At 47.0% G+C, this 20,799-nt stretch overlaps 1 protein-coding gene across 2 annotated transcripts in view; it reads left to right on the top strand.

The window, feature by feature from the left end:
- Positions 1-20,799, top strand: part of LARGE1 (LARGE xylosyl- and glucuronyltransferase 1) — a 379,220-nt gene that overhangs the window by 284,539 nt on the left and 73,882 nt on the right. For both annotated transcript variants that reach the window (XM_040637428.1, XM_008705631.2), the window contains exons 7-8: positions 14,374-14,486; positions 16,312-16,437. In XM_040637428.1, coding sequence (XP_040493362.1) covers positions 14,374-14,486; positions 16,312-16,437 — 239 coding nt within the window. The remainder of the gene's footprint in view (positions 1-14,373; positions 14,487-16,311; positions 16,438-20,799) is intronic.

Raw genomic sequence — 20,799 nt, 5'->3', positions numbered from 1 at the left:
AGCACTTGTTATGAATGTGATATTTCGAATGGATTATTATCTTGTTTAACTATCACAGCAGCCCGGGAGGCAGGCACTCCTGGCTGTTTCCATAGATCAGCTCGCTCAGGCTCTTTGCACTTGTCGCTGCTTCTGCCTGATTGCTTCCCCCACATCAGCGTGGCACCCTCCCTGGCCTCCTGCACGTCTTTGCTTAAATATTACCTTCTGAAGAGAAGCCTTTGCTGGCCATCCATTTAAAATTTCAGCAGATCCCCCTCCCGAGCACTCCTGATCGCCCATCCTGCTTTATTGTTATCATCAGACAGCACACTGTTGTTTCAACCAGCTTCCTTGTTTGTTGTCCTGCCTCTCAGCATAAAGGCTCCGTGAGCACAGTGGCTCCTCTTTTCAGAATGGGTTCGGGTACATAGACTTGCAACAGATAGCGGTTGAATGAATAAATAAATGTAATATCGCCATGAGCCATTTTACAGACTAGTAAAGAGAAGTTTACAGAAATTAGCGAGCATGCCGCAGCTTATACGGAAAACAACCTGCATCCCAGACCCTCGAGTCTTTATGGTGCTGCACTGCCAGCGCCTGGCCAAACCCAGATCCTTCTAGAACTGTGGTTGTGCTGGGGAATAAGGAGACAGAAAACTGCTGCTCGTGCCGTTAAAACGCTCCCTCAAAGTCAGCTTCAGTGTAGCAGGGATTCACGTTAAAAGAGGGGCCGGATCTGCTCCCTCCTCTGCTCTAGGCGCTGAGCTGGTTGAAATGCAACTCTCCAGAGTTCAGCGCAGCACAAAGATCATTATACTTGTCTTGAGCAGACCTGCTGTGTATAACAGGCCGCTGGAACCTGGGGTGGTGCATTCGGACACACAGCTGCCCTCGGGGGCTCACAGTGTGTGGCACAAAGCACGTACAATGTTTTTCTGTACCTGGTGCCTATGGATCTTAAAGTCACAGGCGTAGACTGGGTTGTGGGGGGCTTTTTTGCAGCCAGTTTGCTTACGAGGCATATCCAACTTCATCTCCTCGACAGCTGTCCTGGGAAACGCATGGCTTTGGGAGCCAGACAAAACTAGGTTTGATTCTGGGTTCTTAACATTAGCTTCTTAATGACTTCCAACCTTTTGGGGATGTCATAAGTTGTACAGGTAATGGGCACACCTAGCACACATGGCACTTGGAGCATGGTAGGTGTCCGGTAGTGGGCTCAGCCACCCTTGTGAGTTTTCTGTGTTATTATTTATTGTCATTAAGCTTCTGAGCAGTGAATACGGTACCCACAGATCAGTAGGAAGGACTTAGTTCGGGTCCAGCCAGGTAATAACAATAGTTCATTGTTTAATGAAGACCACTGTGTGTGTTAGTCACTGTGTCGAGTGTTTTAGGACAATAGTCCTAGGAGTCCTTATGAATACCCATTTTACAGAAGAGTACACTGAGCCACAGAACAGTCATGACATCACTCTACTTGCCCCAGGTCACATAGCTGAGCATGGAGCTAACCTGTGGATTGATGCTGGGACCCTTACTGTTCATCCTTATGCTGGCGTCCCCAGGTAATCTGAATGGGAGGCTTGAGAGCTGTTGCTTCCACTCAGGAAAGCAACAGAAAGTACCGAAGCTGGAGCCCAGAGGCTTGCAGTCAAGCCCTGCTGTCACTACACAAGCTTCCTGACCTTAGGCCGCTGAGCTCAGTTCTCTGAATCTTGCTTTCCTCATCTGTAAAATGAAGAGATTGCTCTAGATGTTGTCCAACGGGCCTTCCCACGCCATGGGCCTCTGACTCTGGGAGATGGCACTTTCATTCCACACGCTGCGGGTCTACCAGAGTCAGCAAGACCTTGGTTGAGATCACAGCTGTGCCACTCACTAGCTGTATGAGCTCTCTGAGCCTCAGTTTCCTTATTTGTAAGCTGAGCGTAATCATCCCAATTTCATGGAGCAGTCCAGGGAATTAAATAATTATAATATACATGTAACAGGATCTCATCAGGTGATTTAAGCTGTTCCAATGAAGGAACTGTTCATGGGGCGAGTGGGCAGCACTGAAGGTATCAGCAGAGATGCTGAGGCCCCAGAGACTCGCAGAAGCAGCGAGCTGTTACCACGTCTGGACCAAGAGATGTGTGTTAGTTTCTCAGGGCTGACCATCACAGAGGACCATGGTTGGCTGGCTTAGCAGAAATATGTTTTCTAACAATTCTGAAGGCTAGAGGTCTATGATCAAGTTGTCCACAGGGTTGGTTTCTACTGAGGCCTTTCTCCTTGGCCTGTAATGATCATCTCATCTGTGTGTTTGGGTTGACTCTCTATACCTGTCCAAATGTCCTCCTCTTGTAAGGATAGCGGTCATACTGGGTCAGGGCCCAGCCCGATGATCTTATTTTCACTTAACACCTCTTTAAAGATCTTCTCTCCAAACCTGTTCACATTCTGCACTGGGGATTAGGACTTCAACATATGAATTGGGGTTGGGGTGGACACATTTCAGCCCTCTACAGGAAGCAAAGGGAAGAGCTTGTGTAGTGTTGCCAGAAAACAGTGAGAGCTGGAGCCATGGCTGCCCAGCAGAGGCAGAAGCAGGAGAGGACACAGTCCCCATTGGAAACACTGCCCAAACCCTAGCATGCCTGGGAAGGGGACACCCTCTCTTTCCTCCCGCCCTTCAGTCTGTGGCTGATGCTTCCAACCAGGAATCAGCCTCCAGGGATCCCAGGTAATTCCGTCTTTAGGGAAGCGTCTCTCAGGGTGCAGAGAAGGGCAGAGAATGGAGCCGGGGTGGACAGAGGGAGGCCACACCACCCGGCACTTAAGAAATGCTCCAGAAGTGCTGCTGCTTTCCAATTCCTGAGCGGAAGGAGGAGAGTAAAGAAGGTGGCTGCACGCCCGACCTCACTGGTTGGGGTGCAGTCCCCATGTTTTCTTGGAGCATGTGAATGAGTGAATCATGAAGGAATGCACAGTGCACCCTTCCACGTGGATGCACTTGTTTAAGTTCGAAATTGCAAAAAAGGTTCTTGCCCTTTCTGCGGCCCATTAGCTCAGCATTCAGCCAGGCTGTAGCTCACAGCATTGGTCCGGGCAGAATTGCTCGGCCATCCACGTGGTCTTGCCCTTCTTGGTAAGCAAATGAGATAGCAGTGGAGCTTCTAGCCAGACTGGTAGGGAGAGACAGGCTCATTATCGGTGAAAATTAAAATCTCCATGCCAACGAGCTGGTCAGCAGGTCTGACTGCCATTCAGAGAATAATTATTTTTCTGTACCTGCTGAAATGCCACGGGGCTCCAAACCCCCCAGGCAGGCTCTGTGGTGCTGTCCTCGGCTCTTGTATCTACCTCTGGCTTTTCTAAGCATCGTAATATGGTCCAGTTTGTTCACTGGTAATTTTAAGACCCACCTCTTGGACTCTCTATATTCTTTCCCATAGGCAACTTGAGAAAATACTTTCTTCTTGCTAGCAGAGCCAGGCTGGGGAGTCTTTAATAACCATCGTAAGGACAGTGGCCTAGGCACAGTCAGAATGTCTCTGTTCAGTAGCTGTTGGCTCCTGCTGTTTGATGGCCTGGCCATGAAAAGCTGTCTTGTCTCAGAGCTGGTCCGTTAGACTCTCTGTCTCCCAGTGGGTTTTCTGCGTGGCAGGAGAGCCAGAACTACAGAGCAGCAAGCATGGTTTCTGCCTTGGGTTTTTCTTAGCACTTGCTGTCTAAAATGGGCAAAATCATTTACCTTCTATAACTTAATGATTATCTGAAAAATGTCAATAATAGGCTTTGGCCTAAGACAACGGCTTAGGGTGCTCGGGAGTTGAGTGGATTTGGGGTCTATTTCCCAACAAGTTCCTATTCACAGGTAAGGGGGTAGGACTCAGACGTATCTTTTTTGGGGGACTCAATTTCAACCCATAACAGTGCTTTTCCTCTGCTTATTATCTGCAAAGAGCTCTCTAGTTAAGAAGACCTGCCCATAGAATCTCCTAGGATCTGTGTCTTTGACCAGGAATTAGCCCCCTCATTTTGGCTTAGGAGTCTAGAAGGACCAAGGAAAACGAGGACGGGTTTAAAGAGATTGGTTGGAGAGAAGTGGGGGGCAGGGGACAAAGAGAAAGCCCAGGGGAAGGGTGGGGGTCCTGGGGGGTCTCAAGTGTTATTTACTTCGTGCTAGCTAGTTCACTCTGAGCCAGCCACTTAGCCTTTCTGAGACTCAGTTTCCTCAGAAAGATGAGGATGGAGGTGGGGGCTTGGATTTGATAACCTTCTGAGGTTTCTTCTAGCTTAATAGTCTTTGGTTGCACAAAACTAGCAACGTGGGCAGGGAGCACTGCCCACCCAGGGAAGTCCAGCCAGCTCTGAGCAGTGGGTCTGTCAGTGCAGGACCGGGCAAACAGTCAGCTTCAGGACCCGCAGTCCTTTGCTTTCAAAGTGGGCAGAGAGGGCACCCAGGTGGCACAGTCGGTTAAGCCTCTGACTCTTGGTTTCAGCTCAGATCATGATCTCAGGGTCGTGAGGTCGGGCTCCACACTCAGCGCGGAGTCTGCTTGAGATTCTCTCTCCCTCTCCCTCTGCCCCTCCTGCTTGTGTGCTCCCTTTATCTAAAACAAATAATAAATAACTCCTTAAAAAATAAATAAAAGTGGGCAGTAAAAAAAGACATAATTTTATGTGATAGGAAGGAGGAATTAGCTAACACTACTGTAGCAATTATATTGTGATACATAACTGTATCAAACCCACACATTGTACCCCTCCGACTTACACAATGTTACATGTCAGGTAGATCTCCAAAATAAGTGGGCAGAGAAATAGATCAAGAACTTCTGCCGAGCAGCAAGAAAAAGACCCGCAATCCAACAGAAAAACGAACAAAGACTTGAACAGGACGTTCCCACCAGAGAGTACCTACATGGGCAGTGAACATCTGAAAAGGTTGAGCTTCATTAGTCATTAAAAAATGCAAATTACAATCCATAATACAATACCACGAAGTATCTACCGCAAGGCCTACAACACAAAGAGGCGGGCACTTACCTGCGGGAGTGATTTGCGGGAGTGCAGAGCAGTTAGAACTCTCGCGCACTAGGAGTGGGAGCGTAAATAGGAAGAACCACTTTGCAGGATCCGCTTGGGCCCAACATATGTACTCCCCATGAAATTCCTATGTGTCATGCCAAGAGACATGATCAGGAATGGTTAGAACTTTCACAACTGGAAAAACCCAGATGTCCCTCATCAATGTCCCACAAGTTCACTCACATTACAGGTTATTGTAGAGCATTAAGGGAGCTAACTCCTACATGCAGTAAGGTGACTGCATTTCTCAGGCATTGTTTTGAGCCAAAAGGGTATGATTCAATTTGTATAAAATTCAGAAACTGATCAAACTAAACCAGGATGTCAGAATTTGGGATAATGGCAAGATAATGGGTATGTGTGTGGTTGTAAGGGCCATGCTGGTCTGTTGGTGATGTTCTGTTTCCTGATCTGGGCTCTAGTTACAGCAGGGAGTTGACTTTGTGAAAATTCATCAAGCTGTGCACTTAGGATCGCTGCCCTTCTCTGAATGTAGAGCATACTTCAGTTAAAAGCTTCCTATAAAATCACAAAAATAAAAATGCTTTGCGAGTCTTGGTTAGAAGATGTTCACCAGCCACCAAACCCTTCACGTTCTTAGCCATATCACAGCCTCAGCCAAATACATTCTGTCCAGGGACAGCTATATTTTTGAACCAAGCCTGCCCAGAACACACCTCCCTCTGTATATCTGGTACCTGGCGCATGGAAGTTCCTCAATAAATACTAATTGAAGGGATGAGTGAGTGAGTGAATGACCACCAGCCTTTTATAAGGTCTGAGCCGCCCTTTGTTCCCCACCTGTGCGCAGTTTCAAAAATCACAGCAGATTCAGGCTTTGGGTGGGAGGATTTCCGTTTCTTCTCTTTCTCTCTCTCTCTGCTCAAGAGCTTTCGGAAAGGAAAAGATTTAAAAAACAAAAAGTGGAAGCTTTTAATTTAAATGATCAAAAGTGAGTCCCAGGTAAAATCAGCAGGGGATTTTAAATTAAGTGGTTTTTAATAAACTCACCATTTGTTGGGTCACACATGAGAAGAGAGCTCTGGCGCTTCAAAGCGGGAGAGAGGAAAGTGGCGATTTCGAGGGTCATTTTCGTGAGTGTTTCCGGGATGAAAGCCCACACGGTCCCCGGAGCCTCTGGGATAGAAGTACACACAGTGCCCACTTCAGGCTTTGTTTCTCTGGTTCAAACCAGCAAAACCACAGGACACGCTGAAGGACTAGGGAAACAGGTTTGTATCTTCATGCGTTGGCCCTTGCCGCGCAGGTAGAGAGCCAAGGAAATGCAGACAGGAGCCAGCACGGACTCCATGTGAAGGAAAAGCCACATCCTGCAGATTCCTGGGGGAAAGGGGAGAAGAGGTCCTGGTAAATAAATCTGGGGAATGTTGGATGCAGTAGCCCCCTTCGAGATTCACCGTGCACACTGATATAGCCAACACTGTTTATTTAAGCCACCTTGTCCGAAACTTAATTTACTGACATAACCCTGTTTCCCACACACCTGTTGTAACACACTGTGGTTTCGCGTGCGCGTGGTCACTGTGAGTTTAGGAACAGAGGTTTAACCTGAAACCTGCTCTGATCTCGTCTGAAGGAGGCACGTAGCCTCTGTTTCTCCTCCCGAACTAAGGAAGCACAGGGTCTGCATTGACCAGGTGGATTGGAGCCAGGCTCTTTAGCTTGAATGAAAGCATTTGCATGGAAAGAAAGTGGTAGGAAACAGAAGGCTTGCATAATGCTGAAGAATGCCTGCAGGAGGTGGTAGGACATGCCGAGGACCTCGTTGAGTGGGATCAGACAGACGCCCAGAGAAGAGGGTCTCTACGCCACATGGGAGGGAGAGATGACGTGTTAGCTCTGAAACACTGTGCTGATCGCCGTCTCTCTTGGCTGGCAGCCGGTCACCCGTGCCCGCGTGGGCCCGATCAGGCCCCACTCTGTGCGAAAGCCCTCCCTTTCCTGGCCTCATGTATCACTTGGTTCTCCCCATACGTTTTCACACAAACAAACCGATGATGGCCTGTGGTCTTCACACAGTCCTTCAAGCCTGTACTTCTGTGTTTCCAAGAGCTACCGGACTTGTTTGGGCTCGAGGCCACTGGCGCAACGCAGTCTCACCGTATCTAGTCACGAGCATGTATGTGGACACATGCGCTCACACCATTGTCACCCGTGCTAGACAATTTTATGTGACCACTGTTTAATTTTCATTTTTGGGGAGAAGAGGGGGAAATGGGTCATGACCTTTGAAGGTCTTCTAGGAGGTGCTAGGAGGCAGCGTGGCATGGTTGAAGGGCCACAGATAGAGAGCGAGACTGGTTTGGCCCCTCACTAGCAGGCATGAGCCTCGTCTCTTCATCTGTAAGGTGGGGATCACTCCAGCCACCCTGCAGGTTTGTCCTGAGATTCTGAGCGCCTTTAAGGAAAGCACCTCTGTCTAGCAGGCAGTAGTTGCTTGAGAAATGGCGGGTGTTACCAACACTGTCGCCATCTTTCATCTCTTCTCCCTCTTGCGGTCCCATCGGTAAGAACCCGTATCTGGCTCATTTTCAAAAGCATTCTTTTCTCCTTCCGCTCTCCATAGACACCCACCTTTCTTTCCGTGCCATCTTGGCTCCCTGGCCATTGCTACATACTCAGTTTGGAAAACAGAAACATTGCCCTCTGATCCGCAGATGAAATGCCCTACCGCTGGACCAGATGTTCACAGGAGAAGCCTTTGATTTTTAATTTATTTATTCATTGATTTATTTAGTGCCAGTCTCTTATGCTCCCAGCACACAGCTGAAGGTAAAGCCCTGCCGGCCCCCTGACTCCCAGCCAGCTCTGTTGGGAGTCCCTGTCACATCGAAGACATGCTGCCTGTGTACAGAGCCCTGGCCTCCAGGGCTAAGGGCTCACCCCAGGCTCCCAGGCCCCCGACAGCAAGTATGGAAATGGGTGGATCACACAGCAGCAAATGCCAGGCAAAGGCCAAAGTCAAGCTTTTTCTTGGCACCACCATCCCCCTGACAGCAGGAGAGCTTAGTGTCAGAGTCTGACTTGGGGCAAGCATTGCAAAGCCAAATCTGTGTCGTTTCAGCTCGAAGGGATCCAATTTCAGAAGGAGCCATTTGCATCATTTTAACCCATAGTCACTTAAAAAGCTCGCTCCCACATTGCATGCAAGCACATAATTTGTACTCATTCTAGTGGGAATTACGCAAGTAGAGTGAGTGATCATTAGACACCTTAATGAGGAAATGTATAGTTCCCGTAACTGTTATTTGCAAGCTTTTATGTACCACTTCATATTTTCAAAGGCCTTTGCAATCATTAATTAGGCTATCTCCCCAGCACCATAGGAGGGAGGTCGGTAAACAGCTAGAGTTATGTTTCTCTCAGAAATGTTTTTCGGCTGTTGTACAATCTGTATGCCAACTCCTAACCTTAGAAGAAAGAGGCAGATTCTCTCATTCGTGCGTATCTGTGGGATGACATTGAACGGTGTGTATAGACTCCTTAGCTGCTTAAGAACGTCCTTGATGCACGTAATTGTACTTGTGGTAGATTTTCTTTCCTTCACTACGTTTTTTCTTCTTGTGGGTCATATCACTTAAGAACCCCGAGAGATCTCCCGATCGTGCTGGTCGTGACACCACAAGCTGCCTCTTCGACAGAAGACTGAGAAGGAATATGGGCTTGCAGATATTTCAGAATTTTTAAGGGGCCGGGGCATTCCACACACAATGGGATTTTAAAGATTTTTAGAAAGATGTATGAATTCAGGCTGATAAGTGAATTACTGGGTAGGCATATTTATTATCATTTAATATTTCTCCATTCAGCCATATTGAGCACTGCACCTGTTCTAGATATTTCTTAACGTCGTGGGATTTTTGCTTGGAGGTAGGAAAGAATAGATCGTGACATATACCAGACACTTTTAAAGATATACTTTTTTTTTAAGTCCTCATAATCATGTTGGAGTTAATGTGGGATTGTCTCCAAATTACAGAGAAGGAATTGGGGCTCAGAATCCCAGTGACTTTTTCTCAAGAGCTATTGCTGGTAAGAGGTAATGTCAGGACTCAAACCTAGAGCTTCTGTTTTCAAGTCCGCTTGGAAAGATTTGGGGTATCCACGTTACATACAGCTTCCTCTTCCGTGATAGTTACAGAAACACCTGTGTCCCCAGAATCCATTCTGTGGCCTCAGTGTGAGGATATGGGGATATTTATTGTACGAATAACCTGTGGTTAATTACAGATTTATGAGCAAAGACAAACGTTTTCACCCATGCTAGACAATTTTATGTGGCCACTTTTTAATTTTCATCTTTTGGGTGAAGAGGGGGAAATGGGTCATTACCTTTTTAAGGTCTGCTGTTCAAACGTGGTGGAAAATATTTGCTGCCTGATAGGCATTCACAGCCCCGAAGGGACGCACCTGTCTGGTCTGACCTTCACGTGGGTGACCCTGTGCATTCTCTAGCTTTCAGGCTGAACACCATCAATTTCAGGAAGCTTTTCCCTAATGCTTCCGTCTGCACTCAGATCACAGTCTGTTTCCCAGTACCGGCTCCCGTGCTTCTTACCCCATCTCATATCTGTCACACCGTTTGCATTTTCTTGGTTACCCATCTCCCTTCCCTGTTAGGCCTTGCTCCCTGAGAGCAGCTCAGTCACCAGCTATCCCAGTAGGTAATAGGAGCTGCTCAAAACACACTTGGACGTGAATTAGAGAAGAAATACCTTCCGAATGCAGGCCCCATGATTACAGACCAGGCAGGGGCCCCACTGGTTTATTTGATATGTCAGGAGAAGCTCACATCTGGCCAGGTGGTAGGTCCTGGGAGCCCTGCTCCCCATGAGCTCATGCTGGCCTGCGTTGGCCAAGTACATATTTGGCATTCCCGTTTACACATGAGGCAGTCCTTCAAAACATTGAGACGTGGTTGGCTCAGTCAGTGGAGCATGCAACTCTCGGTCTTGGGGTTATAAGTTCGAGCCCCACGTTGGGTGTATAGATTACTTAAAATCTTAAAAATTAAAAAAAAAGATCATCAGGATATATATCCCATAGACCCTCCAGGGAGGACACAGTCTTCATTAGTTCTAACGTTATAGGATGAAGACCCTTCCCCAGGTGGGGCTGTGGGAGGCAGTAACTGACATTGGAGAGTCACCTCACTTCTTAGCACCTCACTTCCCTCATCCGTCCAAAAGCAATAATAGTGACTAGACTGTTTTCTTTCTAAGGATGTCGTAGAGTCAGAAGAGGGTAAACATGGAAGCTCTTGAATTCAGAAGCTGACGGTGGCGTTCGTAAGCTTTGTAGCATGTTTGCTCATGAATTTTTTTTGCTGTTGTTTTGGATTCTGAGTGAGTCACAGAATGGACAGTAGTACATTTAGTAAACGTTCTGAGATTCTAAAGAGAAAACCAAACTGCATATGGGCTTGTCAGGTTTGCAAAGAAAGAGGTGGTTAAGTGGCAAAGGGCCGTTGTGCCAGTTTTGCCAGGAGGAATGGTCTGTTGGAAGGAAAAAAGGTAAGTCATGGCTAGATAGGCCTAGTGTGCCCGGCTAAGGGATGACAGCTTGTGCTCTAGACTGCCTAAGATACGAGAGGCCTTTGAGCCTGTGCAGTAGCCTGATAGGGCTTTTCTGAAACAGTCTCAGCTGTGGTGACTCCCTTGCTCAAAATCCTTCACTAGCTCCCAGGTGCCCTGGGCACGACTTTCCAACCAAGTGTGGCACACGTGGATGACAGATGTGCTAAATTAGTGATCCCTTCAGCCGTGGGGGCCCCTGAATGGGGCCTGGGGCAGCCAGACCCCTGGCTCAGCCCTTCCAGCCACAAGCAAGTTAGAAGGATATCATTTTCTGTATAAGAAATGACACGAAAATGCTTGGAAAGCATCTCTTTTGCACAGATACAAGCCCTTCCTGACCCATTCCCTGCTCACCTGCTCGGGGTCACCTCCTGACATTTGTCCCAAAGTGCTCTATTTCAGCCATCCCGCCGTCACACACTCCAGTTCCCGCATGCCCTGTCCTGCCGCTCTGCGTTTGTCCATGTGTCTGCAGACATCCTCGCCCTGTCTGCCTGGCCTGGTCCTCGCCCTGGATCCTGGCTGACTGAGGCCTCCCTCCTGCGTTCCCGTAATAAGCAGTGTGCACTTGAATCGTGATGGTTTGCATGTCTTCCATGGACGGGCCTGGCCAAGACTGAATGTTCTCCGTCCAGTCAATACATGTCGAATTAATATCTTGAGTGAAACCCATGAAATGGGGACAAGTAGGGACGATAACACACACAAATCTATTTCAGTTGTTGGCACAACGTAGGTACCTGATAAACAACTAGTGAAGGAGTCAGTACAGGAAAAGATACAGACCGCTGTCCTCGTACAATCCGTGGGACACCACGATGGTCTGAACGTGAGAGAGGAGGAAGATGGAAAAGTTGGAGATGCTTTGGGGCAAGCGGCACCTTCAATACAGTTATCCTTATACAGCTTTGGAGGCTGGACCCCAGCTAGGCTCCCAGACGTGCACCCGACAGACTGGGATTCGGATGTGTACTGTGGCATCGCTTCTAATAGGAGAACCACAGGAAGCAGCCGAAATGTCGTTTGGTGGAAATAACATAAATAACATGTGGTCTGTTTATACAATGAGTGAAGTGATGGCAACGAATAGAGTAGATGTTGAAATTTTCACATGCTTTTGAGTCTTCAAGACATAGCATTGGGTGAGAAGGGAAATTAGAATGGAAGGTCGGCACTCGGAGACAAAGCCCCGTAGATGTTGCTTAATACGTGATAGAGAATAAAACTATAAACACGTGCATAGAAGTGAGACCCGGCCACGTCAGGATGGTGGTTTACCCTTGGGAAAGGGGGAGCCCGAGGAAGATGAAGGAGCTTCTGATTTATCTGTCATGTTGTATTATTCACAGCAAATGTGGCAATATATTACTTGCATTTATTAAACTGGGGTGGTGGGTATTTGTCATGCTAGTTTCAAGGCTTTTCTGTTGGTTTGAGTTTAGGCTTTTAAAAACTAACATCCTACCACGGAAAAGGCTGGGGAACTGGGAGAATAATCCCTCGTTTCTGCATTTAGGCTTCTTTTCTAGACACCTGCTTCTGTTCAATGCGTCTGACACACAGGGTGGGATCCCATCGGCCACAGAGGACTTTCCGAGTCTTAACACCATTGAAAAGCATCAATTCTCAGTTCAGTCCCCTGAGACTGAGAGCTCTGTCGACATCTCTAGAGACTTCAGAATGTGCATTAATACCTTCCATCACTATTTACGGCTTCCACCCCCTCCCCATTTTCTCTGTATATGAGAGCATCTGTCCAACCTAATCAGATTTCGTTTCTGCAGTAAGATGTGTTGAACTGGGATAGATTTTCTTGAATCCCTCCCTGTATTCTCTTGGTTCATAGCTTTGTAAATTTCTCTTTTCTTTCTCCCCAAAAGAAGCAAATAGTATGCTGATGGTGAATTTCACTGTTTCTAAAATTGTTTCCACGGACAATTTCAGTGGTGTGCTGGAGCCGGCTTGCACTGACGGGGGGGGGGGGGGGGGTGGTTCATTGTGCGCATTTCTTTCCAACTGGGTGTTCAGTGACATCACACTGGTATCTTGAGATCAGCCATGGTGGGAGTATTTACACCATGGGAATCAGCAAATGCTACCAATCAAGTTTTAGTTTTTTCCCCCCAGAGACCTTGTCATCAAACATTCGCTGGCCTACCACTAGGGGGGCGTAACAGCTTTCTGAGTTGCACAGGGCAAGTAGCATTTTTCTCATGTTACACGTACAGAAACCGAAAAGTCACAAAAGGAAAAAGTCTTGGCGTGAGTCACAAGGCTGCAGTGCGGGGGCTCCAGTCTGTGTGGTATAGATGAAGAAGCAGTGGCTTTGGAGCCAGGCGGATCTGAGTGTGACTTGTTCAAGGGTCTGACGTAGCCCCTCAGTTTCACCACCTATAAAATAAGGATGACATCTAGCCTATGGTGATCTTGTGAGCGTTAAGTGAAAAGACGTGTGCAAAACCTAGCAGACCACAAAGGAGATACACAAAAGAGGTAAACTGACCTTTTGACTTAAGAGTTCAGATCTGTGTCTTACCCCCTGCTTACCATTACCATGTGTATTTTTTTATTTCCAGTTTACCAGACCAAACATCTTGGATGAAATGGTGACTTTTTTTTTTTAATTTTTTTCTCCAAGTATGTGCCACTGGCACTGTCTCACAGTTGACATTTATGTGTGATTTGGGGAATCGGGTTCTTTCCAAAAATCTTAGCGATCTATGTACTAGGTATCAACTAAGATCATTTGTCAACTGCCTGGAGTTCTCTCCACAGGCCATTCTGCTGAGCTAAGCATCCTGAGCAGGATTGATTTGGAGGCCCTTGGGTGCTGCAGTTCCATCCACCAAATTAACTGCAGTGGCCTGCAGGGAAAGTCTCTTGGCTCCTCCTATTCTGTGCTCCGTGCGTTCTCTCTATGCTCCAACTGGCCTGGGAGTGGACGGCTGCTTCTGAGTCATCCGGCAAAACCAAAATGTGCTTTTCTTTTTAGACGTTCACTAGTTAATTTTTGCCTGAGTAATGAATTCCAGGTTTTTGGTTTTTTTTAAATAACAGAAGGGTACACAATGACAATTTCTCTTGCTACACAGCCCCCCATGGGACTCAGGTCCCTCCCCGTAAAAACTAACAAAACAAAATGGAGCTTATCTTAAAGACCAGTGTCGTCAGCACTGCCGTCATGGTAGTTTACATTGTGTTGTTTGTGGGGACCAGAGAAGACTTTGGAAATCAGGGACATGGGAACATGGCTATGGCTTGTCAATAAATGCAAAGCCAATTGGCCAGACTTATCTAGAATAAAATTGCAGGGGAGCTGCTTTTTATCTGTAAAGATAAATAGCATATATTGTGCAAACACCTTCCATCAGCTAAACCTAGGTAGGTTGTCATATCACTGGGGAAAAAACAAAACGAAACATAGGGAAAAACCTAACACAGGGAATGTGCAATATTAGGTGTGGCAAAATACGCATCACGTAAATGTACCATTTTCACCGTCTTTAAATGTATAGTTCAGAAGCATTAAGTACATCTGCGTAGTTGCGCGAATCTCCAGAAAGTGCTAGGCCATTCTGCCCATCTCACTTAGTGTTTGCAGCAGCCTTTGAGGATCAAACCCAGGTGTGTTCATCTCCAAAACGTGGCCAGGTGTGCCTGGCTCTGCGTCTCACGGTTGTTTTTCCCCCCTCCACGCTCTGCCGTTGCCCAGGAGTGATCCTGCTGCTTCTGGATAAGCTTCGGAAGATGAAGTGGGAGCAGATGTGGAGGCTGACCGCGGAGAGGGAGCTGATGGGCATGCTCTCCACCTCCTTAGCTGACCAGGTGAGTGGCCCGGCTAGAAGGGTGAGTTATTCCGGAGCACCCTTGCGCTGTTTCTCCAAGAAACCTGAAGGTCGGTGGGTCTGGATGATTTTTCCTCCGGCAGTGTGACCGTGCCCTGGGATAGATCTGCCTTATGCTTGCCTGGCTAAGACAATAGCCGAGTAGTTTCTGAATTCATCTGTCCGTTCAGCAGACTTTCACTGCACACTGTATGCCAGGAATGATGTTCAGAAATAGTATTGCAGAGATGAATGAAGGATGCAGCCCTTGGCCTCAGAGAGCTCCTAGTTTATTGAGGCAAGACCGATAAGTAAATGACAATCAGATGTGCAAAGAGGAGGTCGCTGTCTCCATCTAGGTGTGGGGTGCGTAGCTCCTGCTCCCGGTGACCCTGGAAAACCACAGCCTATTTCCCAGACAAGATTTCATTTTGCTTTTCTCACTTTTACAGCAGCACCTTTTCTTGAGAACCTGTGCTATGACCTTATCCTCAAGGGAAATGCATTTAAATGGAAGGGACAAACCGCCTGCCTACGATAACCGGCTTCTAATGCAGGCAATCTGAAAAAGTCTGTCACTCCACCAAACCATTAGCATACATTCATCAAAATCCCGTGTCTCATTTTTGCTACGAAATGCGGGTTACCGAGGCTTTGACCTTGGTGCTACCAGGGTCACACGCTTAGACTTGGAGTTCCCCGTGGTATAGCTGGCCGTGTTGAAACGGAGACAAGATTTCCGGGTCCTCTGCATTTTTATCCTTTCCTCTTCACCCAAAAAGTAAGCCCACTCCCATGTTTTTGCTCCACGTTCAATGGTCTGATTTGTTGTATTTTTGCCAAGTTTTCTAATACAGAGGAAGCAAGAAACTATAGGGTTACTTGCTATTTCTTTCTTTCTTTTTTTTTTTTAGCATTGTTATTCAGTATTTCCCAAGCAGCCAGAAACTAATTTCCTTTATCCAACATAAGGTCTGGTATAATGAATGAGTTAAAAATTACCCAGGTAGCTGTTTTAAACCTGAGGGGGAAATTGTCCTCCATCGTCATATTTTAAGTCAGGTCACAGTGACTCAAGTGTGTCCCCAAAAGCTAGCAATTGCATGTCCGTGTCCAGCGAGGGTAGCGTATCCAGGCATCTCCCCCTGCGCAGGCACATAATTCACCCCCCGGCACCACCTGTCAGCAGCTAGTTAATAAGTATGGCCTGGTGCGGCGAGAGCTTGGAGTAAAGCCCGACAGCAGGGAAGCCTCCCTAGAAAAGTCGGAGTTGGATTTGGAGGTGGGGAGAGCGTCCTCGGGCACCATGGCCAGCAGGAAAACAAGGTGCATCCATCATCGAGTCCGCCAAAAGCCCCAGGAAGAGCTGCTAAAACAGAATCTATAATTCGTCTCAGCCCCTGAATGAGTGGAGCCACTTGTCATCATGCAGTTTCCTCTCCTGGAGGCTTGGGATGGATGACACAGGGCTCCTCAAGGAGGTGAGAAGAGGGCAGGAAAGTGACTTCATTTAACATATGCCAGCTCGGGTGGGAAAGACACCCCCTGTCTGCTCCCACGTCCGCTTCCCTGATGGCACCTTCTGGGGACCAGTAGAGCCTGTGAGCATCAAGTCAGTGTTAAGCGTTCCCCCATCTCCATCCAAACACGACGGCCTGGTTCTAGAGACAGGAGATGCAAGGGGAGTGCCCCGCAGTGCAAGCCAGCCTGTGTCCCGAGGAGGAGGCTCAAGGGAGGCTCTGGCCCAGGAGGTGCTTAGGGCCTCAAGAGTTGGCATCATAGATGAAACCCACCTGACCACTTTGTGTCTGGCTTTTCTCTCCCAGGATATTTTCAACGCCGTCATCAAACAGAACCCTTTCCTCGTGTACCAGCTCCCCTGCTTCTGGAATGTGCAGCTGTCGGACCACACCCGCTCTGAGCAGTGCTACAGGGACGTGTCTGATCTGAAGGTAGAGGAAGGCCAGGCTGCCGTGGGCCTGGGGCAGCGCCGCAGAGGACGGGGGAGGCGTCCGGCCGTGGCACAGGGGAGCCAGCTCGGGAGCTGGCTGGGGAGGGGCTCTTCAGGGGGATGACTGGCTCTGAGCTTTGTGTGCCGTGTGGTGAGCGAGAGAAGGGCGTAGAAGAGCAGAAAGTATGTGCTTTTCTCCTTTGTTTTTTTCCCCTCTTGTTGGGGCTTTCTGGAAAGTGTAAGGCCTCCCTGCATAAGAACCAGCTTGGCTGATTGTTCTTGCCACCTGCTGCCGGCTGTTTGGGTTCCTATCAGCTCCCCAAATCCAGTCAAGTGCAAACACTTACAGAGGGACTCCTCTGTGCCAGGTGCCATAGATAGAATAACTCCTTTCCTACTCTCAAGTCGTTCGTGGCCAGAGGAGAGACCCAGGTGAGGAAATGAACGTGAACATGCCTGCCAGGTGCTGTGGTGATGAGGTGGGGGGAGGCACCAGCACGGATGTCTGCCTCCACCTCACGCAGCAGTGACAGTGACAGAAAAGCCTTCATCATCGGTCTCTTTGTACCAGACATAGTGGTAGGTCCTGGTAACCAGCTTGAACCATGGAAACCCAAATAAGGTAGAAGGGCCCACAATGACCACCCCCCCAACCCCCCGGCCAAATACAAACAGGCCCATTAGGTGACTCGCCTCAAAATATCGGTCGGCCCTAGCTGACCAGTGGGTCACTGACCCCCAGGCACAGGTACCAAAGAAGGGAAATTGCATATGTGCCCATACCTCCTCGCCTTCCCCCTTAACTAGAGTCCCCACCACTGCCTTCTGGCAGACGGCCTGCCACTCCCTTGCGGTGTATTCAGTAAACTTCTATCTCCTTTGTTCTGCCTCGGGTGAGTCCTTTCACTGCTCGTGCCCCCAGCCACCACCCAATCAGGTTGCCCCACATTTGGTGCCCCCCCATCCGATTGGGAGACCCCACATTTGATGGCCTGGACGGGGAGCCTTTGGGCCCTTCCCCCACAATGAAGAAGACAGCATGGACGAGTTCTTTGCTGCCATAGTTCAAGCTGCCGAACCAGCTATTCTAACAGTGGTCTCAGTCAATCATTTATTTAGCTGAGGAGTCCACAGGTGGGCTGGCCAGCTGTCTGATTTGCACTGGCTTAACCAAGTGTCTGTGGTTAGCTTTGGATCCAATGGCTGGTGACTGGGACACCTTGCCCCTCCTCCGGTGTCTCCAAGGTCCCACACGAGCAGGCCAGTCCGGCTCGTTCCCATGGCAGAGCCAAGGTGGGAGAGAATTCTTAGTGCATGCAGGGAAAACTTGAGTCCTTGCTGCTGATATCGTGTTGGCTGAGCCCAGAGTTAAAGGGTGTGTCAGAATTTCCTACCTGCAATGGGGGGAGTGAGGAACTGACTTCAGCCAGTAAGTGACAGAACAAGGACTTGAACCCAGGCCTGTATGACAGCAGGTGTGTTTGCCTCTCTGGCCGTATCAAACAGGAAATAGACACATGCAACCATAGGGAGTTGATGTCATTTAAAATGTATAGCCATTGCCCACGGGACACTGCAATAACAATCACTTCAAGTTTTTTAAAAGGAAAAAGGAACCCAAACCTTGCTTTCCCAGTAAATCCATCTCTTTCAAGTAGCTTCTGGCCACGTCCACATGGGTGTGTTGCCTCTTGTTTATAGTTTTAATACACATGGAAGTTTGTATTCTTTTGCTTCTGAGCCATTCCTGTTACTTTAGTTGTTTTCAAATTTTCACAAGTATCAACTGTGCTGTAATGAGCAGTGTAAAGTTCACACCTTTCCAGGAGTGAAATCACATAGTCAAAAAGAAAGAACTTGGTTTCGTTTTTGTTTTTTACTGTACTTGAAGTTCATTACAAAAGATTAGAAAGTGTTTAAAACGGAAGTACCTCCATCATTCATTCTTTCAGTCAACATTTATGCAGTTCCTTCGCTATGTCCTGTATTTCTTAGACATGAGGAAACTATATGACTACCCAGAAATATTTCTAAGATTGTCATGAACTAGAAGTTTAAAGGTGAGGAAAATAAAAATCAACCCTGTATAGAACACCAAAACCCACTGGATAAAATTTTTTTTTAATGATTTGAAAGCATAGTGACCAGTCCATAAAGTAAACGAAGTGAGCAGAGGCCAGAAACAATGATGAAGTATGGATCCAGAAAGATAAGCAAGAAACAGCTGGATCTGACATTTCCTGGGTATTTGCCGATCCTTGGGAGCTAGAGGCCTGGCTTAGAAGTAGGTAACTATATAATTTACTATGTAATTCAAATGAAGGAATGCTACTATTAGTGATACTGGGACATTAGGCCTAAATCAAAGTCAGGCAAACTATATGTATAGCCATTCTATTGAAAGGCTATGCACGCGAATTTGGGTCCCTACCCCAAGAAAGACAATTAAAATATCTTTGCCAATAACAGACACATGAAAAAATGTTCAAAATCATTAGCCATCAAGGAAATTCAAATCAAAACCACACTGAGATACCACCTTACGCCAGTTAGAATGGCAAAAATAGACAAGGCAAGAAACAACAATTGTTGGAGAGGATGTGGAGAAAGGGGATCCCTCCTACATTGTTGGTGGGAATGCAAGTTGGTACAGCCACTCTGGAAAACAGTGTGGAGGTCCCTTAAAAAGTTAAAAATTGAGCTACCCTATGACCCAGCCATTGCACTACTGGGTATTTACCCCAAAGATACAGACGTAGTGAAGAGAAGGGCCATATGCACCCCAATGTTCATAGCAGCAATGTCCACAATAGCTAAATTGTGGAAGGAGCCGAGATGCCCTTCAACAGATGACTGGATTAAGAAGTTGTGGTCCATATATACGATGGAATATTACTCAGCTATCAGAAAGAACGAGTTCTCAACATTTGCTACACCATGGACAGCACTGGAGGAGATAATGCTAAGTGAAATAAGTCAAGCAGAGAAAGACAACTATCATATGATTTCTCTCATCTATGGAACATAAGAACTAGGATGATCGGTAGGGGAAGAAAGGGATAAAGAAAGGGGGGGTAATCAGAAGGGGGAATGAAACATGAGAGACTATGGACTATGAGAAACAAACTGAGGACTTTAGAGGGGAGGGGGGTGGGGGAATGGGATAGACCGGTGATGGGTAGTAAGGAGGGCACGTATTGCATGGTGCACTGGGTGTTATACACAACTAATGAATCATCGAGCCTTACATCGGAAACCGGGGATGTACTGTATGGTGACTAACATAATATAATAAAAAATCATTTAAAAAAAAAAAGTGGGAAAAAAAAAATATCTTTGCCAAGAGTTAGGATCCAGGAAAAGTGATACCCTCAGTGGATAACAAGTTTAAATATATCCATAGGAGAAGATGATAGAGATTGTTACATGTTTTACTCTTGGCTTTAGATAAAATAAGAGAGAAATTCCCTTGAGAATTTCTTTCTTTTTTTTTTTTTTTTTTTTATTTATTCGACAGAGATAGAGACAGCCAGCGAGGGAGGGAACACAAGCAGGGGGAGTGGGAGAGGAAGAAGCAGGCTCACAACGGAGGAGCCTGATGTGGGGCTCGATCCCATAACGCCGGGATCACGCCCTGAGCCAAAGGCAGATGCTTAACCGCTGTGCCACCCAGGCGCCCCAACCTTGAGAATTTCTAATTTCAAGCTTGTGCTCATATTATTTGGAGGGCTGAAATTATATGTGTGGGATAGAAATAGAAAAAAAAATGAAGATGTGCCAGGCACCTGGCAGAAATAAGCAGAAATCTGATCTAGAAGAATACTCTCAAGAACAAGAAAGACCGCAATGAATTCTTCAGGTGGAATTTCAAGAAAAATGAGTTCTCATTCGGTAATCCCTAAACACACAGGGAAATAAGCCACCATGAGACAGGGCAGAAACTATAGAATTAAATCTCAAAGACTTCAGGTATTAGACTCATCAGATATGAAACATAAATATTGCTGTTTTGTGTAAGAAATAAAAGAGAATGAGAATTAAAAGGGTGGAGGAACAAGAGATTCTCAAAGGGAAGTAGACCTATTTGGATCAAATAGTATTTTTAGTAGTGAAAAGTATAATTATTGAAATTACGAATTAAATGAACATGGTAAGCAGTAAATTAGACCCAGCTAAAGAGAGAATTCGTGAACTAGAAGAGATAGCTGAAGAAATTATCCAGAACCCAGCACACAAGGAAAAAGAGAAAAGCTGAGACAGAAGTTAAGATATTGGGATGTGTCTAATTTGACTCTCAGAAGGAGATAATAGAGAAAGTTGGAAGTGAAGCATCTTTATAGTGAATGGGAATTTTCCAGAACTG

Source organism: Ursus maritimus, unplaced genomic scaffold (assembly GCF_017311325.1).
Source record: "Ursus maritimus isolate PB19 unplaced genomic scaffold, ASM1731132v1 scaffold_21, whole genome shotgun sequence".
In the NCBI taxonomy this organism is placed as follows: domain Eukaryota; kingdom Metazoa; phylum Chordata; class Mammalia; order Carnivora; family Ursidae; genus Ursus; species Ursus maritimus.
This window is presented reverse-complemented; position numbering and strand designations above follow the sequence as displayed.